Source organism: Plectropomus leopardus, chromosome 13, assembly GCF_008729295.1.
Source record: "Plectropomus leopardus isolate mb chromosome 13, YSFRI_Pleo_2.0, whole genome shotgun sequence".
NCBI lineage: Eukaryota > Metazoa > Chordata > Actinopteri > Perciformes > Serranidae > Plectropomus > Plectropomus leopardus.
The window spans coordinates 20481863-20505248 of record NC_056475.1 but is presented as its reverse complement, the minus strand read 5'-3'; the positions used below and the strand labels follow the sequence as shown (position 1 = coordinate 20505248).

The window sequence follows — 23386 nt, the reverse complement described above, 5'->3', positions numbered from 1 at the left end:
CCGGTTGTTGCAGTTTGGGGCTAATGGCTCTTGCACAACTGTAATGGTAATGAACGGGCGGGGCTGCTGTAAGCCTCTGTATCCCCTCCTCCTTTTTGGACGCGCTAAACGGAGCAACCCGAAAAACTTTAATTCGTCTGAACCACCTGTAAAGAGAGACGTACGGCTTTTGTCGTCCACTTTGTGCCGAAGCAGCTTTTTCTTTCTTTACACTTTTTTTTTTACCCTAAAGGAAATCACTATCTTGGATCGATGTTTCATGCTCTCCCACAGAGTTCACAAGGTAAAGAGCTACAACGTTGCTTCGTTGCCGCATGCAAATGATTAGGCGGTGTGTAATGACTTGCTTTCTAGTAACCTGTGCCCCAGGCAAGACGATTTTCAGGCGATGCACGCGAGCTAAAGAAGAGTAAGAAAACGCTTTATCGTGCGTAAAGTTGAATGGGTGCGTGAAGCGCCCACGCTGAAAACCACATGTTGATTTCGCTTGGACCCCATTTTAACTGCTTCAGAGTGAGTGCTACTGTTTCCTGGATCATGCATGTGAATGGGGTTTCACAACCCGAGGAAACAGTTGCACAGTTTGCCGTGTGCGCCTCGCTGCAAAACAATGTAGAACCACCTAAACTTTAGCTGTTCTTCATTCAGGGGGGATCTGAAAGTGTATTGACGACAACTATGGCCATGTAACATGAGAGAAGTGATCCCTGAGGTGTGTTCAGAGTGGCTTTGGATGTGTCAGGAGCTGCAGTGTGGCCAGTCCTAAAGAGGGCTGCTGATGCATGATCTGAGGAGGGTGGTGGTGGCAGGAGAAGGGATGCAGACTCAAAACTGGTGTGAGACCAAGTATGAGAAGTTTGCACACTTGTGTGTAGTTTGGTGGGTGTGGGTTGGTGGGGGTGGGGGGGATCTGGAGTGAAAGCAGCAAGTGGCAACAGAGAGTAGATGCTATCATGCAAGGCAAGCCCAAATCAGAAGTGGTGCAAAATGTACTCACTGGCAGTGAAGTAAAAGTACCATGAAGGAAAAGTGATAAAGCTGTGGCATGACAATGACAAGTAAATCATCCTTTTAAATTTAAATGTGAAAACACACACCTTAAGAGTTAAATTATTGATGCACTGTAATAACTTGTGTGTAACCTGAGTCAGTTCACAATGTTACTTGTCGTCTGTGGAAAAATAAAAATGGGAATCTACTGCAGTTCAGCAAAACACACATGCATAGAAAGAGATGAATAAGTACTGAATTAAATGCTGACTGTATTTTTATATTCTAAATGTAACAATGTTTTAGGAATGGCTGAGTAACAAGTGTTGACCTTTTAGCTCTTTGTGGCAGGACTAGTTACAGTCAGTCTAACTTTAGCTGGTCTGAAAGCAGGTCACTTGGGAGCAAGTTGCTGACTGCAGGGCCCTATGTAACCTACACAAATGCACTTAAGGGTGTGCGTGGAAGCTTTCCAGGTTCACTGAGATTCTAGAGATGCTCGAGCGTCTTATTTCTTCTTTAGTCCATATCCAGGCTATATGTTCAGTTGCCTGTAAAACCACCACAACTTGTATTTTCTCTGACCGGTGTGTGGCTTTTTGTTTACACTCACAAGATGAAACAAGAGGCAGTTGGTGGATTTTGACATTGACTTGCCAAAGCTGCGGGCAAAATGTAAACAACTGTAGGTGCAGTAAATAGATTGCAGTGTGTACAAAACATGGATCAGGGGCTTATGTGATCTTAGGTAATTGTAATAAACACTAACAATGTGCATTCATACTTACGGAAGTGATTATTTGCTGGAATAGAAACAGATTGAGTTTCTGAAAGTGAACTTTGTTCACTGAGCAGTGATGCCACATACCAGCTTTGTATTTACCAAATGTTCAACTGACCTGCGCTGTGTTCTTATAAACTGTCACAGTAGTATAAGCACAACATTTGAATGCAAATGTGTACTGTTCAGGACAGAGTCTGTCAAAATACAAAAGAAATGCACAAATGACTCAATAAGGTACAAGGTAGATTTATTGTCATTTTTCTTAAACTTGGTTTAAGAAGAAATGAAATTGAATAAATAAATAAATAAATAAATAAATATGCAATTTAATGGACCAAAAATATTTTTAAAAAAGCATTAATAATTGATTTAACAACATAAAATGACATTTCTGTTGTCATTATTTATATTTGTATTAATTTCCCTATTTATTTACTTTCCTATTTAAATTTTTTTTATCGATACTAATTAATAATTATCTATCTATTTATTCTTTTTATTGATTTCTGTATTATATCCCGGATGTCTGCTCCCGGGTAATTACTGACTGTTAGTTTGCCCAAATTCTCTGCCAGTAACTCTTGAATAGACTCGTGTTAAACAGAGATATCAGCAAGTTTTGCCTTCCTTTGTACCCTTGTAGTTCCCCGCGTCGTTTACTTATAAAGTTAAGAGCCTTTCTTAATTTTGGAATCAGTGTTTACTATCTTTGTAGAAGAACTGAATGATGAAGCGTCAATCTTTTGTTTCCTAAAATAATATTATATATTATTTCTGTGGTTTGTGTCAGGAAGAAGGAAGAGAATTGGACTGTTGTGTGCTCAGACATGTGGAGGCCACTTGCTTATTTGTACGTCGTCACAAGTTCTTCATTTTACTAGAAGTGTGATTATCAGTCATTCTTTTTTTTTGATGGTCAAAACTTGGCTGCCTATCACTTTGCCTGTTCCTGACTGACTGACATGCATTTTTGAAATCCACATGCAGGGCGAGTTCAAGGTGACCACACGATCGGTCAAAAAGCATTGCATCACTCTGTTCACATGCGTTACTACAGGTCAAAAGATCAAATTCGTGTGTGTTAGCTGACCATACCAGGACAAACACAATCAGAAATCAGATACCGGTAAAGTTAATTGACTGTTCATTGGGAAATAATGCCTTTAATACAATGAGGTCTACCAAGCAGAGTTAGGTTGCATCATGGTGTGTTGCATGGGAACATATGGAGAATGTCAACAAGCAGCAGTCACCACTTTGCTGTTGCATGCCGTTCTTTCTCCTCAGTGAACCCACTGCCAGAAAAGAAATTCCACTTAGTTAGCTGGATGCCTGTGTGTGTGTGTGTGTGTGTGTGTGTGTGTGTGTGTGTGTGTGTGTGTGTGTGAGCATGTAAACGCTTGCTTATAGCTGCACTGAATGACCCCGAAACCGGAAATAATCCACCAACACAGTGGACAAACTGTAGAGGACATTACATTATACTTTTTAATTCTTCCAACATCATGCAGTACTATGTTTATATAAACTATTTAATCCTTTATTTTAACAGTTGGTCTCACTCAGACCGGAATCTCTGTGTAGAAAAGCAGCATAAATTCAAGCATAGACAAATGCACAATATACATATTTACACTTAAGAAAAAACAATTGCACAAGTACAACCTTTTAATATGTTCAAATAAAATAAGAGAGTCTAACTTAAACATTTTTGGAGCTCATTACAAACCATGTTTTCAATAAGAAAGACAGAGCTCCCCTATTTTTAATTCACTATTTTTATTTTGTACTTTATGTTAATTGTTTTGCACCAAAACACCAAGTCACATTCCTTGTATATGTAAATGTACTTGGCAATAAAACCGGATTCTAAATTTGATTTTGCAGAGTGACTCACAAAGAGACTATATTTCTGCTATTTATTCTGTTTTCAGCACACAAACTTAATCAAATTGCGACCTAGAAATCCAGTTATTTTGTAGGTAGTATTGAAAAGGACTCGTAGCTTTCCTAAATGTCAAGCAGTGACATATTTATGGTCCACTTTCATTGGTTCTAAAGGATCACACCCCTCTTTCCTTTTCATCCACTCCCTCCCACCGACTGGCACTGCCTCTGCTCTCTGCACATCTCATCTGCTGCACTCTCTCTGCCAAAACACTCCTAAACCGACAGTGGGTTAGGTATATGTGTTTGCACACTGAGATAAAAAGCTTTCCAAAGCTTGACTCTTGCAAGGTTATTGTAACTTACCCTATTGAATACAGTGAATTCAAACAAAGCATGAATGAATGTGTGTATTTTGATGCGCTGGTGACACCAATGCGAAAGCTTGTCTGGATGGATGTGGCCACTTGTAAGAGCTTGCTGAGTTACTTTTCTGTTACCAAAAAAGCTGCTGCTTTTATAGATAAACCATGTTACTGTTACTGTTTACATCCATGCAGCTGCAAGTCTGTGATAACATAAGGGTTAGCGGGAATGAAGGGTTTTTACTGTAAAAACACATTTGTTGCAGTTTTCACGGTTAGCCAGCTACTGCTACATTTTGACTGCGCTTGTGTGCACATGCATTCATGTGTATGCGTGCTGCTTGATATAGCCAAGCCATGTGATTCCTCCAGATTCTATTTCAGAACGGCAGCCGTCAAACACTCTGCAGTCTTCACAGCGGCTTGAAGAATAGTTCACAAATTCGGCGTTTAATCCCTCGATCTCTCACCGTTCTTTTAAACCTTCTGGTGAAGTGTATCTGTAGGTGATTTCAAGTGAGTACTCCATGTGTTTTCTCATTAGGCCATACCTGAATAGATTAATTTCAACAATGATCTGAAGCATTGACATTGTGCGTATTTAATTGTGTGTCCTGTTTCAAACACGTTTGGATTAGTCAGTTTGCGTTGTCATGAGTTGGATTATTTGAATTGTACTGCAGTGTATACTCAGGTCAGTGAGGTGTTACGTGGTTCATACAGGCTACTTGTTTGTCATGTATGTGCATGCATGCATGTGTCCTTTCCTGTCAGCGCTTTAAGAATACCCCAGGATATGTTTGAGTAGTCTGAGCTTTTTTTAATGACCTTCAGGGGTTTTACAATAATGTGGCACACAAGCCGTCACAATAATCATCAACTTATTTATGCGGGCAGAATAATAATGCACTGAAAGCAGGGGCTCAACAGTCTTACGGCTGCTGGTTTGGTCCATTTATTTAATGGATTATTTGATCAACAGCTGTTTTCATAACAGTTTTTTTTTTTTTTAATGAAACATAGACATTTCTCTAGATTTTCCCCTAATTCTCTGGAAGTTCCTCTAGTTAAACATGCAATTCCGTTTACAGAATACTAAGAAAACGGTTATTTGTTTAGTATTTAGTAGGAAATATGTTAATCTCCAAGATGCATCCATACATCCAGTTCCTTTCAGGTGCTTGGCTGTAATGTCAGTAAGAAATCACAACAAAACGTGCTAACGGGACTGATGTATAATATTGTATTACATGCATATTAAAATGGGGAGGCAGCTAACAACTACTGATTAGTATTTGACTGACAGGTGATGGTTGTTGGACCACTAGCCGATGGGCTTTGAGAACACTAATCGATTAATCAATCAGCAGTAATAAAAAGGTACATTATCACATTTTAGGCTCCTCATGGTGGGCAGTATCACAATGGTGTACAATAGGAGAGCCTGCACTCAGGTTGCACCACCATGAGAGGTGCTAAGGTACTGAGGTACAATAACTGTTCTAAAAATCATCACAGTATAACAGTACAAATTGTTACACAATTACTATTGTTATTACTGAAATTTAAAACCATTTTTTAATGGAAGTATGTGTAAAGTCTGACAGGCAATCAATGAGAAAAGGAGACGCACGCAGGATAGATTTTCTATCTGGTTGCCTTTTTTCAATACTGTCGATAAGCAAATGTACAAGTTAGGACCAATTGTTATACCATAGTACACCTTAAATATAGGTATATCACTGCAACCCTAGCCTGCACGTGTGTAATTCTTTCCACATCATTTCTAAGGAACATCCAGCGAGCCACACTGCTGACGTGCAACATCATTTATTATCAATGACTCTGTGCAAACAATAGTGACCTCTACAACAGTAAATAGCAGCTGCAAGTGGGAAAGGTTAAATTTAATGTCCTCTGACGTGTGTGATAATTTAAGCTTGATTGTGGTGCAACAAGAAACACATTTGTTTCTCTAGCAGTGGAAGTGCTCTGTATTCAGTGTTGAGACAGTTTATTAAGACAGGAAAGTGTTTTCGTAATGGAAAAGATTGCAGGTTTTTTTAGATCTCTTGAACTGCACTCAATAATATAGCTGGTTGCATGCCATGCATACCCTACTGTAGGACAACAATAGTTTTATAGGCAGCGTTTTTAGGTGTGTTTGACAGTTTTTTAGGAAAATTAACAGTCATTTTCTTCCACTGCAAGTCTAGCTTTCTTTGCATACAAGTACATTCACTTTGGCATTTTGCAAAAGCTTAGTATACATATTTGGTTCATATGTTCATAAGTTCTATCTTAGCCTTAATGCTTTCTGGAAAGAAAATAAAAGACCACAAGGTTGTCACCTTAGCTTACCCCAATGTGGAAGTTTCCATGAGGTGTGACATGACTGTTGCACTGTCCTCATGACCTTTCTGGGTTTATTTCCTCATGTGGAGAAGTGCCATTATCCTGAAATGGGTCACGGTGTTATGCTGATGCATGTCACTCACTCAATGTCCCAGGCTCACTTCTGTGGGACATACCACTGGACTTCTGCCAGACCACCACAACATCACTTACATAGTTGCAGGACATTGTTTATGTACCCCCTCCCCTTTTTCTTTCCCCCTCCCCTTTCTCCATCTGTCCTCCATATTTTTTCTCCTTCCAGATATCGTCTATTTTGCCTCTCAGTTTGTGAGCTCAGCAATGAGGAATGTACATGACATGCTGGACAGACTACTGACCCTCAGTATCTTCATCAGCAATCACTTATAAAAGACGTTTTACAGCTGTGTTTTGCCTCCAGTGGGTAGAGTTTCAAAGATAATAGTGTTTTTTTTAGTGTTTTTTCCTTGAAACTCCTCAGATCAGTACTGAGCTTGGTAAATTAGCTTTTAGTTTTTTTTCCACCAAATTAATGGAACAAGTTACAAGAGGTATTAAGATTAGATAGGTACATGTCTGTAAATCATTTCAAGTGTATGCTAGATAATATACTCATTGTACAGTGATCCTGCTTTGGTTAATTTCACAGACATGATCATTATTTACAGATATTATTGTTTGTTATTGTCATCATTTTTACTGTCTTTTCTTCTGTTGTGTTGTTATGCATTTTTTTTCAATGGTTGCATATTTGTTTGCTATCTAATTTGTTTAATCCTTTTACTGATTTTATTGCAATTTGTGATCTTTGATAGCCATTGCTGTTAATTTTTTGTTTTTTGTTGAATTTGTTGCTATTATATGTTGTTTATCCCTTTGGCCCACTGAATGTGAATTCAGGGCATTGCTGTAAAAGAGCTTAATGCTCAGTCAATTTTCCCTGAATAAACAATGGTTGATGATGATGATGAAATTTGTCAGTCCGCAACCACAACCAGTCCCCTTTCTAGTCACAGAATCCCTACAGCCGAAATTAGCTTTTCTTAATGTGAGATCATTGACTAACAAATCCTTCTTGGTTAATGATCTGAAAACTGAAACGAATTTGAACTTAATGTTCTTAGTTGAAACCTGGCTTAACAGCACTACTGGTGTAGTAACAGTGGAAGAAGCTTGTCCGCCAAACTGTAATTTTTATTAGTCAGTCTGACAAAACAGGAGAAGAGAAGGGATTGCAGCCATTTTTACACCTTTGAGCCGGCGATAGCTGAGGCAGGAGGCGTTATGTTTGTTTTGTATGTTCTGCGCTAATTATGAAACTTACAAAGCCAGTTAGATCATATACTGCCAAATTCAAAGAAAACAACACTGGAGATGTGTAATTGTAGTGAAATGGACATTTAGTTCAGGTCTGGTGGACATAATGGGAGTCAGCGTGCCAATGGCACATTCCCTCAAAAGTTGTGATCTGTAAAATTGTGTTGTGTGATTAAACTGCGCATTTTAGAGTGGTCTTTAATTGTGACCATCCCAAGCCACAGCTGTATAGCAATGATGTTGTTTAATCAGCATCCTGATATGCCACACCTGTCAGGTGGGTGGAACATCTTGGAAAAGAAGAAGTGCTCACTAATTTTAACAAATTTGCACCAAACTTTGGGAGAAATATAGGTATCAAGTGCATGAAAAAAGTCTTAGATTTTTAAAGTATGAAATGTAGAAGCAAAAACTAAAGTGTTGCATTTAAATTGTTACGGTATATGTACAAAGAAGCTGTCTGTAACAAAGCAATGTGTATGGACAGAAAGGATTACTTCTCTTAGATCATTAGAGAATACAGGGAACTCTACAACACTGTTCTCTACTATTGATCACCTACACAACACTGCCCCCAACCATCTAGAGTTCTCTGCATCAAACTGTGAAGAACTTGCATAGCTCCACAGTAACAAAATAACTTCAATTAGAGCCAGTATAGTGCTGTTGTAAACACAGATGACCTCAGTAAACCCTATAAAATGATGTAACCATGGGAAAATTCTCCCGTATGACCCAAAGCAGAGGTAAATAACAGTCTTGGTATGTTTACTTTCTTCTGCTATGTGTAGGAGTGACGCGATGTGATGAGCCTCCACGGCATGTTTCAGAAACATGTTTTCCGTGAGTTTTGTGTAGGACAGTTTGTTCAAGGGCTTCGCCTCCTCTCCTGTGAGTTGTTATGTAACACATGTCAGCGACGTATCCAGCAATAAGATGGATTATCCCTATAGGCTGCTGGGGTTTTTTTTTTTTTTTGGCTAGCCGTCACACATTGTGGATTTGGTGTATGTTACGCAACACCGCAGGAAACAAGTGTTCTACTTACAGCAAGTTTGGCAGCCCTCTTAGCCCCATGTGTAACACTTAGTGCAAAAAGTGTTTAATTAAAGACTGTAAATTAAAAGTTCTGCATTTGTTGTAAAGCGCTCCAGTTTGCTGAAAGTGTGAGACACTTTAAATCACCTCATCTCTTCTCTCCCATTAGGGTGTGTGTGACCTCTCCCCCTCCCCCTCGCAACCTCTGAACCCCAATCAGCCTTCTCCCCCTCCCCTCCCTGAGGCCAGACTGTGATCCATGGCGCTGGAGAAGCTTCTGCGTTTCGGGAAGCAGTTGCTGAGGGTGAAGGTGGTGGACTGTAACACAGAGGACTCCCGTCTGTCCCGATGCCTCAACACCTTTGACCTGGTGGCCCTTGGCGTGGGCAGCACGCTTGGCGCTGGCGTCTATGTGCTGGCCGGTGCTGTTGCACGAGAGAATTCAGGTAACTTGCTGCAAACAATTAAAAGATTTCATGCAAGCGCAATCTGAAAGCGTCTGATCATGTGATGTATTGTCGGCCCCTCCCCGCAGGTCCTGCGATTGTGCTGTCTTTCCTGATAGCAGCCTTAGCCTCGGTTTTGGCCGGTCTGTGCTATGCTGAATTTGGAGCTCGGGTCCCCAAGACAGGCTCAGCTTATCTTTACTCCTATGTGACTGTAGGGGAACTCTGGGCCTTCATCACTGGATGGAACCTCATCCTCTCCTATATCATTGGTAAACCTGATGCAATATTCAATTCAGTTCTTTTCAAATTCAGTTCAAACAACTTTATCAATCCCACTAGGGGCAATAAGTTAAGCGCAGAATGTTAAAACTGCAAAAACAAATACCCACACAAAAAACACATAGCAGCATTCACAATATACAACCAGGCAAGTGCACCAGGAGTCAAGGAACCGGGATAAGAAAAAAGTGCATACAGTACATATAAACCACAGCGTATGCAGGTGTATAACACTTACAGGAAATTTAGAAGTCTGGCTGCCGAAGGGATTAAAGATTTTGAATGGCGGCCCGTTTTGCAAGCAGTTAATGCATAAAGACACCCAGATGGCATCAGAGAAAATTCAACTGCAAGGACACGCCCGGGGGAGGCCGGGACACTTACTGCCCACTTACAGTACTGTTCAGGCTGTTCCTTTCTTAAACTGTCAGGCTCTGAAACCAGCAAATCAAAGAAAAACTAAAAAGACAATAAAAGTTTGACAAAAACGACACAAGATGACTGGCCTTACAGAGAAGAAACTTAGCTTTCGTAGAAGCTGAATTCTTTGCTGCCCTCGCTTCACAACGGCTTCAGTATTCAGGACAAATTTCAGATGGTCATCAAAGGAAGTGCCCAAGTATTTATAAGATTAGACAGATTCCACCTTTTTATTGTGTGCGATGCTCTCTGTAGCAGCAACTCTGTTCTGTCCAAAATCAGTGATTCATTCTTTGGTTTTAGATAAATTCAAGTCTAAGAAATTGTTGTCACACCATGAAATAAAGTCCACGAGAACATTCCCATGGTCAGATAACAATGCAGTGTCATCTAAAAACTTAACCAAATAGCTACCCACAATAAAAACAGAAAGAACACAATAAAAAGAATACGGAGTCTGAAAAACAGCCATTTACAGGATCCATAAAACAAGTTGGTGGGGCAAGTTAGAATCACACAGCAGCCTGTCTGCCATGTTGTTTCCTTTCGTTGTTTGTGTGTACATGCAGATAGAGAAACAGAATGGGAGGCTACAATGGGACAACCAAAAGCACAGACGCCACAACATCTACCTTAACTGGTATTTTTCCATCTTAGGTACCTCCAGCGTGGCCCGAGCATGGAGCGCTACCTTCGACGAGTTGGTAGGAAAGCGCATAGAGCAGTTCTGCAGAGAGTACATGTCCATGAATGCACCGGGTGTATTGGCAAAGTACCCGGACATGTTTGCTGTTGTCATCATAATCACCCTAACAGGTAGGACAACTTTTTTTTCTGTCTTTCCCTCTCTCTAATGTTAACACTTTAATTAGAGCATGATTTGTCTTTGCCAGTATGCAGTGTCTCGCCCTTGAACATTTAAGACTTGTAACAGTTGACATTGCTGCAGCCATGGCGGTGATTTATGTTTCTGCTGGTGCGTGGTCAAAAAAAAGCCAACAGTCTTGACACCGCTGCTATAGTACACCTGAAAAGAATGCAACCTAATAAAATAGGCTACAAGGGGCCGGCCCATTAACATGCCAAACAACCAAGTTATTATAGGCTTTCTAATTTTGTTACTCTTGCAAAGAAAGCGCACAAGCAGTAAAATGCAATTAAACATTAATGTAATGCTACTAAATAACTACTAAAGCTATGAAATATTAGAAAATGTATTTCTTTCTCACCTACCATTAATTTAACTTCTCTATGAGGAAAGTGTTGCTCCCTGCAGCCAGGTGTTTGACGCACTGACGATGGCGCACATGGGTGTTAGGCAGGTATGAAGCACCAAATTCTGGGGCCTACGCATCAGTGCATAAGCAGTTTCTGTGGACTGTTTCTGTTTCTATTCATAACAGATACTCAGATGACAAATTTGACCACACAATTTGTGTCTGCAATTTCCCCCCTTGGGGATCAATAAAGTATTTCTGATTCTGATAACAAGTTGAATTTATTGCCTCTCCAAACCAGTCTCCTCTAAACAATTTTCCTTTCCATTTAATTTTCCTTTCCATCTCTAAGGTCTCCTGGCATTTGGGGTCAAAGAGTCGGCGATGGTCAACAAGGTTTTCACGTGTATCAACATCCTCGTCTTGTTGTTCATGGTGGTCTCTGGCCTGGTCAAAGGTACTCTGAAGAACTGGCAGCTGGACCCTGAGGAGATCCTACATGCCAATTATACCAGTAACTCCAGCCTCAAGTAAGAACATGGATACTCACCCTCACTGTGTGCTGTGTTATATTTGATACTGCATTTTAATTGATCTCAGTTTCTCAAGATTATCTACAGACCTCACTGCTTTGTTTTTTTTGAAAATTGGATATTCTGACCCTTAAACAATTCACTAAATAAAGGTAATTTTGCTGATTTGAGTCAATACTTTCTTCTCTTTTCAGTCTGACAGACACCTTGCCAGCCAAAGAGAGTCTAGGAGTCGGCGGCTTCATGCCGTTTGGATTCACAGGCGTCTTGTCGGGAGCTGCTACCTGCTTCTATGCCTTTGTCGGATTTGACTGCATTGCCACCACAGGTAAGAGGTGGAAGAAACCAGAAAACACTCTGTTGGCGCTTGCTCTCCTCTTGTTCCACTTCTCGTATCCCTTTTTACTGCCTCATGGATGTGTTTCAGTTTTTGGGGGGTGGGCTGGGGGGTTGTTGTAACTGAATCTGGAGTTGGGACCGTTTCAATCTTAAGCTTGTCCAAACATCCAGGAGTGTTACATAAGAGGGGCAGGGCAGAGAGAAAAGATGCAGTTTTGTGCGTTTGGCCCAATTTTGCTCCTGGTGGAATGCAAAACATTGTGGCCCAGATTTGGTGCTGAAATCATGATATGAGGTCAGGGGATAAGATGTTCCTCATGTTTTTATACACTGTGCAGATCTACACCTTTATCCTCATGCATGTAGTTAATCAGTTCAAGGCCTCCGGATTGTAAAAAAAAAAGGGAGAGTTCTTCTAGTTTGCCTGCTCTCTGGCCCCCCGACTTTTCCCACCCCTCTTTTTCCTGCATTCTAATTGGCTGACCTGAATGACTGCTTGAGTTTGGCTTGTGGGGGCATGTTGGTCACACACTTAGCCAGCACTCAGCCATTATATCATCTGTGTGCATGTGTGTGTGTGTGTGTATTTTACGTAGAGTTAAGTTGGAATGAAGCCATCATTCCTTCCCCCTCCACACGCACACACATATGCAGACAAAGGCACATGTACTTCCCCGCTACTTTCACCACTGTTATGAATATGACCCCTGACCTTCCAATAATCTGGGTCAGCCAGTAGCTGTCATCTGTCATGAATAGTGGTGTAGAGGGAAACCGGGATCCATCATCGCAATGTGATTTCACTGCAGAACAAGACGCGAGTGTTCGCCTGAGAAGCTCTGTTACATAATCACCTGCAGCTGAATAGTAATAGTGTGTTTCAGTCTTGTAGGTGCACAGGGAAAATAAGCTCCTTGTTCAGCTTGTTGCAAAATACAGCAAAATGTTTCTTTTAATACATCTGTTTTTTCAGTTTTCTACATTTACTGGGATTCTGCCAACAAGACCATAAAAGAGTGAATTTGCATGTACAATCAGCTCAGACCTTGCATTTAAGTGTAAATAGTTACCAACAAACTGTGGTAAATGGAGGGGAGTGTTGGACTGATATAGTAACGGTTGTACAAATGGCTATTTAATAAAGTAAAAGGGATAGTCTCTAAAAATAAATGCAGTAAATAGTACAGCATGTTTTTTTCCTTCATTTTCATTATTGTATGGAAGCTCAGTGCATTTACTTGAGAGAGAAAATCTCCCTCTTTGAATTAACAAGATTATTATCTCGACATTCTGAGAGGGTTTTCATGAGAAACAATTCTGCTGTTTTTCGGAATTAAGATTATCATCTCAGAATTATGAGGAAAAATTCTAATGAAAGAAATGATCTCGTTTTTTTCTTAATTAATGAGATAATTATTGAGTTAATTCTCATTTTTTTGAATAAAAAAGATTGTAATCTCACATTTCTGAGAAAATTAACAAGATATTGATTGCATTAATTCTTTTTTCTTAATTAATGACATAAAAATCTCATTAATTTTTTATTTTTCTAAAGTAAGGAAATTCTTGTTAATTCTTGTTTTTTTTAATAATAGCAAGATAATAATGCCATAATTTACATTTTTCTAATTTGAAGCGATAGAAATTGTGTTCTAGTTCTTCTGAATTAATGACATAATAATCTCATTAATTCTTGTTTTTCGAATTTACAAAATAATCATTTCATTAATTCTAATGAAATAAGATAATTATCTTGTTAATTTGTTTTTTTATTTTTGTAAATTAACAAGATAATAAAAATGTTAGTTCTCTTTTTTTCTAAATTCTTAAGATAATAAACTCATTCATTCTTGTTTGAGTAAACTAGATAAAAAAGTTATTTATTCAAATGTTTCTAAATTGAAGGGATAATAATCTTGTAAATTTAAATTAACAAGATAATAATCACATGAATTAAAATAAACGAGCAGGAGCTTTTTTTCATGAAAACTTATGCTCAGAATTCTGAGCTAATCTTGTAAAAAGAGCAGTTTTTCAGGACAGGAATCTCAGCACCTTGTGAAGTAATAAATAAAGCTGTATTTTTAGTTCCATTTAAACGTGTCTGTTCCTCATCTATCACGCAGGTGAAGAGGTGAAGAACCCCCAGAGAGCCATCCCTATCGGCATTGTATCCTCGCTGCTCATCTGCTTTGTAGCATACTTTGGTGTTTCCGCTGCCCTTACCCTCATGATGCCTTACTACCTGCTGGACAGCAACAGCCCTCTGCCTGTGGCTTTTAATTATGTGGGCTGGGGAGGAGCCAAATATGCCGTAGCTGTAGGCTCTCTTTGTGCTCTGTCCACGAGGTAAGCAGTCACACACACACACACACACACACACCTGCATTAGCTTTAGATGCATGCTCATGTCCTCTTGTTCCCTCTGTCAGAAAAGCATGCAGACACACATATGCATTCCTGCGTGCAGGCCTGTGTTCCTCTGTGTGTGTGTGTGTGTGTGTGTGTGTGTGTGTGTGTGTGACTATGTGAATGTATTTTTAACTTCAGAAGGCATTTGATCCCTTGACTAAAATTAAGTGCACCACTAAGAATATATTGTACCATCAGGGCGTGCGATTATGTAAGTCATGTCACCAAAGGCCACCACAGGCTGCATTTTCATAAAAAATCAGTTTTTAACAGTTTTATAATGATGGTACATACTTTTATTTTGAATGGCAGTTGCTTTGATAGATTATTATAATAGATAATTATGGATTCTGTACTTTTGTAATTTAAAAATGTATGCACAGTGTATTTAAGGTTGATTTAAATCATTAATTGTTGTAAACAGATGTGTACTTTCACACATTCATGTTAAATGTATATGTTATGCACAATATAAAGTATGTTGTGCTATGCAAATGTACTGTACCGTGTTCCCTGTATTTGTGAGCTGGTGTCTCTGTTCAATTATGTTTCACGGCATTCTCGTGGGTGTATGTGTGGATACTATATATCCTGGTCTTCCCCCCTGGTAGCCTGCTGGGTGCTATGTTCCCCATGCCCCGTGTGATCTGGGCTATGGCCGACGATGGGCTGCTTTTCAAGTTCATGGCCGAGATCAGCCCCCGCACCAAAACCCCGCTAACTGCAACCCTCACCTCTGGCGTAGGGGCAGGTGAGACACTAACACGCATGTTTTAAGACTGCATCCATTTTCACCAAGGCTTCTTTTCCTGCTGCTGGGCTGAGCTGTGCCAGGTTGCAGATTCTCATTCCTGCCAATTGCAGATTCTATTTCAGCTGAAGAAACTTGCCAGAAATCAGCACTCCAGCATGAAAAGAGCACCACTAACTGTCTCTTATCCTGTGCAGCCAGGTCTATTTGGAGTTGGTTGAGGCAGTCCAAGGTTTACTCTGTCATTCCTCTAACCTGGGTCAGGGGCTAGACATTTTCTACTAGCATCACAGTGGTGTAAGAGGGAATATAAATACCAAACTTAACTGCTTGCTAAAGTAACAAAAGGTTTTTACATTGTTACGGAGAGTAACAGCATGTGGAGCACTATATTTGCTATTTAAGAGGAAGACATTTTGCATGCATGCATCAGAATATCCTTGGTCCAACATCATGCCCATGCAGCTCTACAGTGTGGCCAGATTGGTATCCGGTTCCCCCACCCGAATCTGCTACTCCTATCTTGCTGACCGTGTTCGTCTACTTTTGCTAATTCTTCCCCTTTCTTCCCTACTGACCTCCTTCAATTCTTCCTCTCCTCTTGTTCCTCCACCCTTCACCTACAACTGTCATCCCAATCTGATGTCCCCCCTCCCCCACCCACCCAGTCTGTTGGGTTCCATGTTCCCCCTTCCCCGTATCATCTTTGCCATGGCTCGGGATGGCCTGCTCTTCTCCTTCCTGGCCCGCGTCAGCGAGAGGAAATCCCCCATAACGTCCACTGTGACCGCCGGGGTTCTGTCTGGTAAGATGAACAGGAAAAACGAAGGCCTGCAATTGAGGAGAAGGAAGGGGGGAGGGGTTAAAAGGGTCGGGGCATTGAGTGAAGGGAAGGAATTTCTGAGATGATGTGAAAGTTGAGCTAGCAAAATAGAGAACAGCCTGCATGATAACGTTTCATCTCTCCACCAGCAGTCGTTGTTGGATGCTAATAAGGGATACAAATAGAAACAGAGAGACCATTACTTAAATATGACTTGTGACCATTTTTCTAAATTATTTGTAACTGCCATTTTTACACCATAAGGACTGTGTTACTGTTTTTGTGATGTTTGCAATGTACACAAATGTCCACAGCCGTGCCAGCAGCTCTGTGAGGCTGTCTGCACAGCGGCGCTTTGAGCGAAGCGCTAACGTTGGTGTGTTAACATGCTTTCAGTGACAATGCTAACATGTGGATGTTTAGCAGATACAATGTTTACCATGATAATGGTCTTAGTTTATTGTATTAGCTAGGTAGCATAGCAAACATGAAAAAATGACCTGGACACTTAATCCCCTATACATGTTTATAGGAAATTAGAGTACCTTCTTAAAAACACATTATGGTGCATTCTGAGTATTTTACAGTAACAAAGGTTCTTAGGTTCAAACAAATCTAATCTTTCCAACTCCTTCTTTTCATTTTCTTGCTCTCTGAAGCTATCATGGCATTTCTGTTCGACCTGAAGGACCTGGTGGACCTGATGTCAATAGGGACGCTGCTGGCCTACACATTAGTGGCTGCTTGTGTTCTGGTTCTGAGGTCAGTATGGGGCCAATGGTAAATAGAGTTCAATACAGGGACACTGGTTCATAGAAGCAGAGTTTTGTGTTAGAGTTGGTCCAGTTTGAAGCTGAAGCACTTAACACTTCCATCACCACCTTCCTGCTGCCGCATATGTTTGTATCTCTTTTCAGCAAACAGTGAAACTCAGCCCTACATTCTTGTTGAATGCAGTTTTAAACTCTGTTCATTTACTCCCACAAATTACAACTTTAACTGCCATTGCTAAAAATGTGGCTGCAGCTGATGTTACCATTTGATTGACATTACTCTTGTGCACCAGTGGTACAATATGTGCTCTTTTATCACTTGGTTAGCACTAGGAATATCAGCTGCTTTCAGTCATGTGAACAGACTAAAGTCACTACAGTAAAACAGCTTAGTGTGTGTTCTCTGGTTGTGTCAGGTACCAGCCTGAGCAGCCCACTCTGATGTATCAGATGGCCAATACTCAGGATGAGGGGGAGCTGGGTGACGGCATCAGTGTCCCCAGTATGGGCATCCTGCCTGGTATGGAGGAAACGCTCAGCCTCAAGACCCTCCTGTTCCCAGATAACCCTGAGCCATCTGCACTGTCCGGTTTCGCTGTCAACATCTGTGCGTCTTTAATGGGTGAGTGATCAGACCAGACCTACTTTTAAGTGTTAGTGCTTTGGTGAAGAAGCTGAGAAGAGACACCATTTGTTTTGAATCCAGATGATTCAATTAATTCAATTCAATTATCTCCAAAGAGCATTGAGTGTTAAATGAGCATTTTACTTGTGAACAGTTACACGTGCAATGATATAAAAATTTCCACAGGAACGTTGATCCTGGCATTCAGTGTTCTGGCAGTGCAGGGTGGTGCTGCTGTGTGGAACATTGTAGCCCTCAGTGTCATCTTCATTGTGTGTCTCCTCCTCACCTTCATCATCTGGCGACAGCCTGAGAGCAAGACAAAACTTTCCTTCAAGGTGAGATTCTGGAAACTAAATCTGTGTGAGATAGTCTTGATTAGATTTTGTATTTTTTTTAACACCACCTCTGGCCCTTATATATCATGTTTGCTCAACACAAGTGCCAACGTCTCCTTTTTATGATATTTCACTCTTTAGGTTCCACTGCTGCCCTTCATTCCAGTGATCAGCATGTTTGTAAATGTTTACCTGATGATGCAGCTGGACAGAGGCACTTGGATACGATTTTCTGTCTGGATGGCTATAGGTAGGTTGTCTTCACAGAGTTTAAACTGACATACTACTTATATAATTGTATTGATTCCTTAAAGGGAACAGTCTTTGACTTAAATGTATCTGGTTGGTTTTCCTTCTCGTGCTTTTCTGCAGATGCTTGCAGACACACAACCAGTATTCTGCTTGCTTTATGTATATCTTACTTATGCATATCTCTGTGGTTCATTGTAGCATTGCAGGCATATTTATATTTCTATATATTGAATTTACATACTAGTTTTATACATTGTATTATAGAAAAGGGAACAGTTATTTATTGTACATACTTTTTATATTTTACACACTCAGCACATTATCCATATTGTAATTTCAATATTTAGTATTGTATTAATATTAGTGCTAATTGTCTGTTACTGTATTTCTTCACGTAATTACATAATCAGTATATTATACATACTTTATATTTATATATTTACATACTGTACTAATTGCTTACTACTACTGTATCTCTATTTGTACATTTATGTTTTTACATACTTGTGCTGGTACTAATTTCTACTTGCTACGCTTCTCTATGCTGGTATCAGAGCAACTGTAACAGACCACAATTTCCCACTGGGGATCAACAAAGTATTTCTGATTTCTGATTAATAACTTGAAAGTGGTCCAACAAGGTGACCATTCAGTTAGCCTTGGTCTATCATCATTTTTTGGTAACAACATTGTAAGCAGAACCTGTTTTGAACATGTGTCGCTCTGCCTTTCCAGGTTTTGTGATCTACTTCTGCTACGGCATTCATCACAGCGCTGAGGCTGCTCTGGCTCGCTCGTCTCCAGACACAGAGATGGACAGTTTCAAGGGCGACCACAATTCAGAGGCCATGTCGCCAGAGAAGGAGGCGTTCCTGCACAATGATATAGATGCCAGGGATGAAGACGACGGAGATTTGTAGGATACATTAGAACTTGCCACGCACATTTCAGCCTCCTCTGATGCCAGTCTGTTTGTGTAAGAGTATTTCTGACTGGACGACTCCCAGTTCCTCACTGGCAGTACTCCCTTTTGGGGAAAGTAATGATAAATGACTTTGACCTAAAATTCACAAACCTGTGACTTTCCCCCTTGACTGCTGGGTAAAGACAGAAGTAGCGTCTTGGCGCTTCTTGAGTCATAATTGACATGTTCTACTATTTCGGTATCTTGTAAAAAGCTTGTTACCCCTTTTGCTTGGCCTTGAGCCTCAACTGCTCATTATCGCTTTGCTGTCTGAGGTGGGGGGGGCGCTCACATCAGAGACACGAAACATCTCAGTGTTTCAGGGAGGTTAAGTTCAAGTTGGGGTTACATTGCTGGCAGCAGGAGCATATGTACATGTCTAACAGTTTTCATACGGGGGGCAGAAAATGCATCGGTAATCCATTTTTTTGTCTCTGTGAAAACATAACTACTGTATATAACTACATATTTCTGAAAAGCAGTATTTAGCACAGACTGGTACAATTAGCTACATTCACTTAAACCTGTCATCTGTTATGTAACTGGTGTTGAAATGCTGTTCTAACAGTCCCCCCCTGACAAATGAGAGCTTGCACAATACAGTGCAACAGGCTTGTCAGTGACATAATTACTCCTGTTAACCAGCAGAAAAGGCTGGTCAGGCCATCGGCTGCACATAGAGTTCAAGAAGGCCAGCAGGGAGCTGTAGCTTTTGGTTTCCATGATTTTAACTAAATGCAAAAGATGACATTGATGTCACCAATCATAAGCCTTGGATGTGGTTGCAAATGATGACGCAGAAATGTCTTTGACAAGACACTGAACAACACATCCTGTCGGACAGTCCCTTACTCTCAAATACAGAGATTCAGAGGAAGAGAGTAAGTCTGAAGCTTGACAGGAACATTTCATATTTCTTAAACTTAAACTAAGCTCTATTATTTGGGATATTAAATACCCTCTTAGAATATATGGAATCTGCTTTGTGAATCCTGTTGAGCTTGCCTGGGTCCAGACCTTCAACTCTGTCCTCTCCACCGCGTTGACTGTACCTCCGGTATCATGACATGAAACAGCTGTTTCTCAGTTGAAAGGTAATCGATCTAGTGAGTTCCACGTGGGAATAACGATACGCCAATCAGCGCAACAGGTGAGACTAATGCTGACGCTGTCGTCAACCTGGGTCCCAGAACCAATGATGAGTAATAGCAATGGCAACTGCTATAGACCAGATAGATGCTGCTGTTAAGGCTGTTCTAAATCAATAGGTCTTCTCAATATCGCCTGACAATTACTTCACTTCGCTCCACTCTTAAACCCCTGACAAAACAAATGTTAGCATGGCTACACATCACTGTGGACTTAAAATGACATCAGATTGAGGAAACATTGGTCTCTAATGGTTAGCATGTAACAAGCTGACAATTCTGTCTGATATCAGACAAATGTTGAGCATCAGGTAAAGACATTGACAGTTCCTGAACATCAGTTAATGTCTCTTGTCATTAGATGATACTGGATTTTCACAGTGCTGGCTGCTGTGTGTTTTTGCATCTGTTGACACTGGCATTGTGACATTTAGCTTGTCTTTCAAAAAAAAAAAATACTGGCCTTTTTTGTTTCTTAAAATGATGAGTTTGGAAGAATGTATTTGTTCTCAGTTTATTTTAGGCTTTTTCTCATGTTTATAAATGTCTTTTTATCACCCACTTCCTAAAACATGGTCATTTCCAAAGTGCTTTTCAGGTTGTGAATCTGATTCAACTTGATATTTACAAGTAAAAACCTATAAAGAATTTGATCAGGTAAAATTCACCACACTTGTACGTAAATTTACATACATTTTTTTTGTTTGTTGTCATTAAAATATCTCGTGCTTTTAGGTATGTTTCCTCTTTTCATCAACATAAAAAAGGGCTTCATTGATTTAGCATTGTACTCATAGCATTCTTCATCCTTTTCAAAACCTTGCGCCCACAATGCAACTCAACCTCCACCACATCAGTTGGAAACTGCTTGCGTCAAATAGAGACGAGCTACAGACGTCTGCTAGTCTCATTTCTTTCTAACTCAGCACCCATTTTTTATAGTTTTCATTTTCAAACTAATCCTGACACCCAACAGATTTTCATCACTTAATCACATATATAAATCTTATCATAATTTAAATGCAACACAATCAACACTTATATAATGTGGCCATTAGATTGGACCTTTAAGTGCATCGCTGTAGGTTTTGGAGTCCTTTACCACAAAGTAGCCGTCTTTGAGTAGACTCATGTATAATCATGATTGTGTATATAAGATATTGTTTATATTTCTCACAGTAAATTATTTGTAAATTGGAGAAAAGGCTTATATTATGTTGCCCTGTTTGTATCTGACAGTGTGTTCCTTGTATTGTGTTTACATGATCAGTGCAACTGAATCCTCAGGGTTGGCAAAATTCAAAAATCACCTTCTGTTCTCATGACTTTAACCATTAATGCCTTATTGATGACAAGGTGCAGCAACAAAACCAGTGGTGGAAAGTTATTTAGTACATTTACCTAAGCACTGTACCTAGGTACAAAATCAAGGTACTTGCACTTCTATAGTACTAGTATATCTGTGTAATGAAATTTTATAGTTCTACACCACTACATCACATCTCAAAGGCAAATATTGTGTGTTTTTACTCCACTAAATTTGATCGACAGATTTAGTTATTTTTCAGATTGCAGTTCTTTATACCCTTCATCTTGTGAAACCCATGTATCTCCATAATTGGTGATTTTATAATAATTATTATTTCCATGCCTCTGCGCCAGAGACATTATGTTTTTGGGTCGTCTGTTGTCCCTCCATCCATCGTAGTCCATTCTCAGTCCCATTCTCTTGAATGCAGTAGTTCAAGAATGCCATTACAGAATTTCTTCAAATTTGCCACAAATGTCTGGTTGGACTCCCCAAAGACTAACTGAACAGATTTTAGTAGTCAAAGGTCCAGGTCCCTGTGACCTTGCATTTCTCTCATTCTCGTAAACGTGATATTTCAAGGAGGCCTTAAGGGAATTTAATTTCTTCAAATTTGGCACTGACATCAACTGGACTCAAGAATTAATTGATTAGATTTTGGTGGTCATAGGTCAGGGTGACATTTATACTGTTACTGCACCTTGACCGCTTTGCAGAGGCTTACAACTGCACGGTGGTGATTAATTATTTAATTACAAATACGCGGTTTCACAGATGGTCAAAGCACATTAAAAATCCTGTTTCTTATATTATATGATTCAAAGAAATCTGCATACGCACAGTGTAACACAACAATACACCAACAATTCAACTGATGTTGTAACTTATAGTTTCCTTCATAGTTGTGAATATACAAAGGGATCTGTGTCTGTTTAAAAACCTGTCCTCTGGCATAATTAGTACTTGTCTTTTGTTCATATCATGCCAAACCTCAGTGTTTACTTCTGAAATAAATGCTACACATTCATAAATAGATAAAGAGTTTCTTTCTTTCTTCTTTGATACTTTAAAACCCTCCTGTCCTTCGCTTTATCTTTGCATAACAGGTGTCACATTATTAGGTTTCTGATGTTTCAAATCCATCACCCTTGTTGATGACCAGCTGTTTAATGTGTATGTCCTTTTGATGTGATTTCATCATTCTCAGACTTTCACTTTTTGCTTTCTTTTGTGGCTTTCTTGCTGTGTAAATGTTAAAGCACAAATAACAGCCTGTTTATCTGTGTGTGTGGGTCACAGTGGGTTTTTTGTTATTTATCACTGGCCTCATTTGCTTTTTGTGGAGCTGTCAGTCAAATCTCATAGCCTCCCTCATCAGATGGAGATAAAGCTCACTCCAGGAAGTGATCAAGTTTAACACTCGCTGTCGGTTAGATGAGGACAACAGAGCAACGGCCATGAGATGCGACTAAAAGCTCCAGAAAAATCTAGTAAGTGGGCTTTGAGCAATGCTTATTTGTACTTTTAACTTATACATGTAATTGGCCAGGATAGGTGGGCTTTCAGGACCATCTGCTGGTAAGATTAGGAACAAACTAACTCCAGGATACTTAGTATGGGAAGCTAAAAAAAGTATAAAAAATCTCAAACAGTGTCACCATATTTGCTTAATAATTCACATTCACTCATATAACATATATATATATGTATATCAACATATACAGCTCTTCTTCTGGCTTTTTGTTTTGAAATCACCTGATTTCGATCTTTGACTAATCCGGAAGAATACCGGAAGTAAACAAGTCTCCATTACTGCGGCGGCATCTCCTTTCCTCCCGCGAGCGTTTGAATCCAAGCTGAACTGAGAAGTTTGCAATTTTACACTTTTACCTTCACTTTCTGTGTAACGTAACTTTTGAAAACGACGTATAGGAGTCCGCGAAGAAACAGTTAAGTACTCGGCTGCTTCAAAAGTAAACACAAAAAAACACGTTGAA

The 23386-nt window shown here is 39.8% G+C and overlaps 1 protein-coding gene across 3 annotated transcripts; it reads left to right on the top strand.

Moving 5' to 3' along the window:
* Positions 1 to 109: 109 nt before the first annotated feature.
* On the top strand, positions 110 to 22424 carry slc7a1a (solute carrier family 7 member 1a). 3 transcript variants are annotated; one of them, XM_042498574.1, is made up of 13 exons: positions 110 to 283; positions 8927 to 9203; positions 9293 to 9475; positions 10563 to 10721; positions 11475 to 11652; positions 11850 to 11983; positions 14121 to 14343; positions 15826 to 15962; positions 16640 to 16742; positions 17170 to 17375; positions 17565 to 17716; positions 17858 to 17966; positions 18704 to 22424. In XM_042498574.1, exons 2-13 carry the CDS (start codon positions 9017 to 9019, stop codon positions 18886 to 18888), a joined length of 1956 nt encoding a protein of 651 aa, XP_042354508.1. In that variant the 5' UTR covers positions 110 to 283; positions 8927 to 9016; the 3' UTR covers positions 18889 to 22424. The 3 variants fall into 3 exon arrangements, with proteins under 3 accessions (XP_042354508.1, XP_042354506.1, XP_042354507.1); XM_042498572.1 differs by lacking the exon at positions 15826 to 15962 and adding an exon at positions 15018 to 15157; XM_042498573.1 differs by lacking the exons at positions 110 to 283; positions 15826 to 15962 and adding exons at positions 4424 to 4542; positions 15018 to 15157.
* Positions 22425 to 23386: the final 962 nt, after the last annotated feature.

Excerpts from the sequence above, each read along its gene's own strand:
- slc7a1a (XM_042498572.1), top strand. The coding sequence starts at position 9,017 with ATGGCGCTGGAGAAGCTTCTGCGTTTCGGGAAGCAGTTGCTGAGGGTG. Across the intron at positions 11,984-14,120 it reads TGACTGCATTGCCACCACAG|GTGAAGAGGTGAAGAACCCC; the intron begins GTAAGAGGTGGA and ends TCTATCACGCAG. Across the intron at positions 15,158-16,639 it reads CACCTCTGGCGTAGGGGCAG|CTATCATGGCATTTCTGTTC; the intron begins GTGAGACACTAA and ends TGCTCTCTGAAG.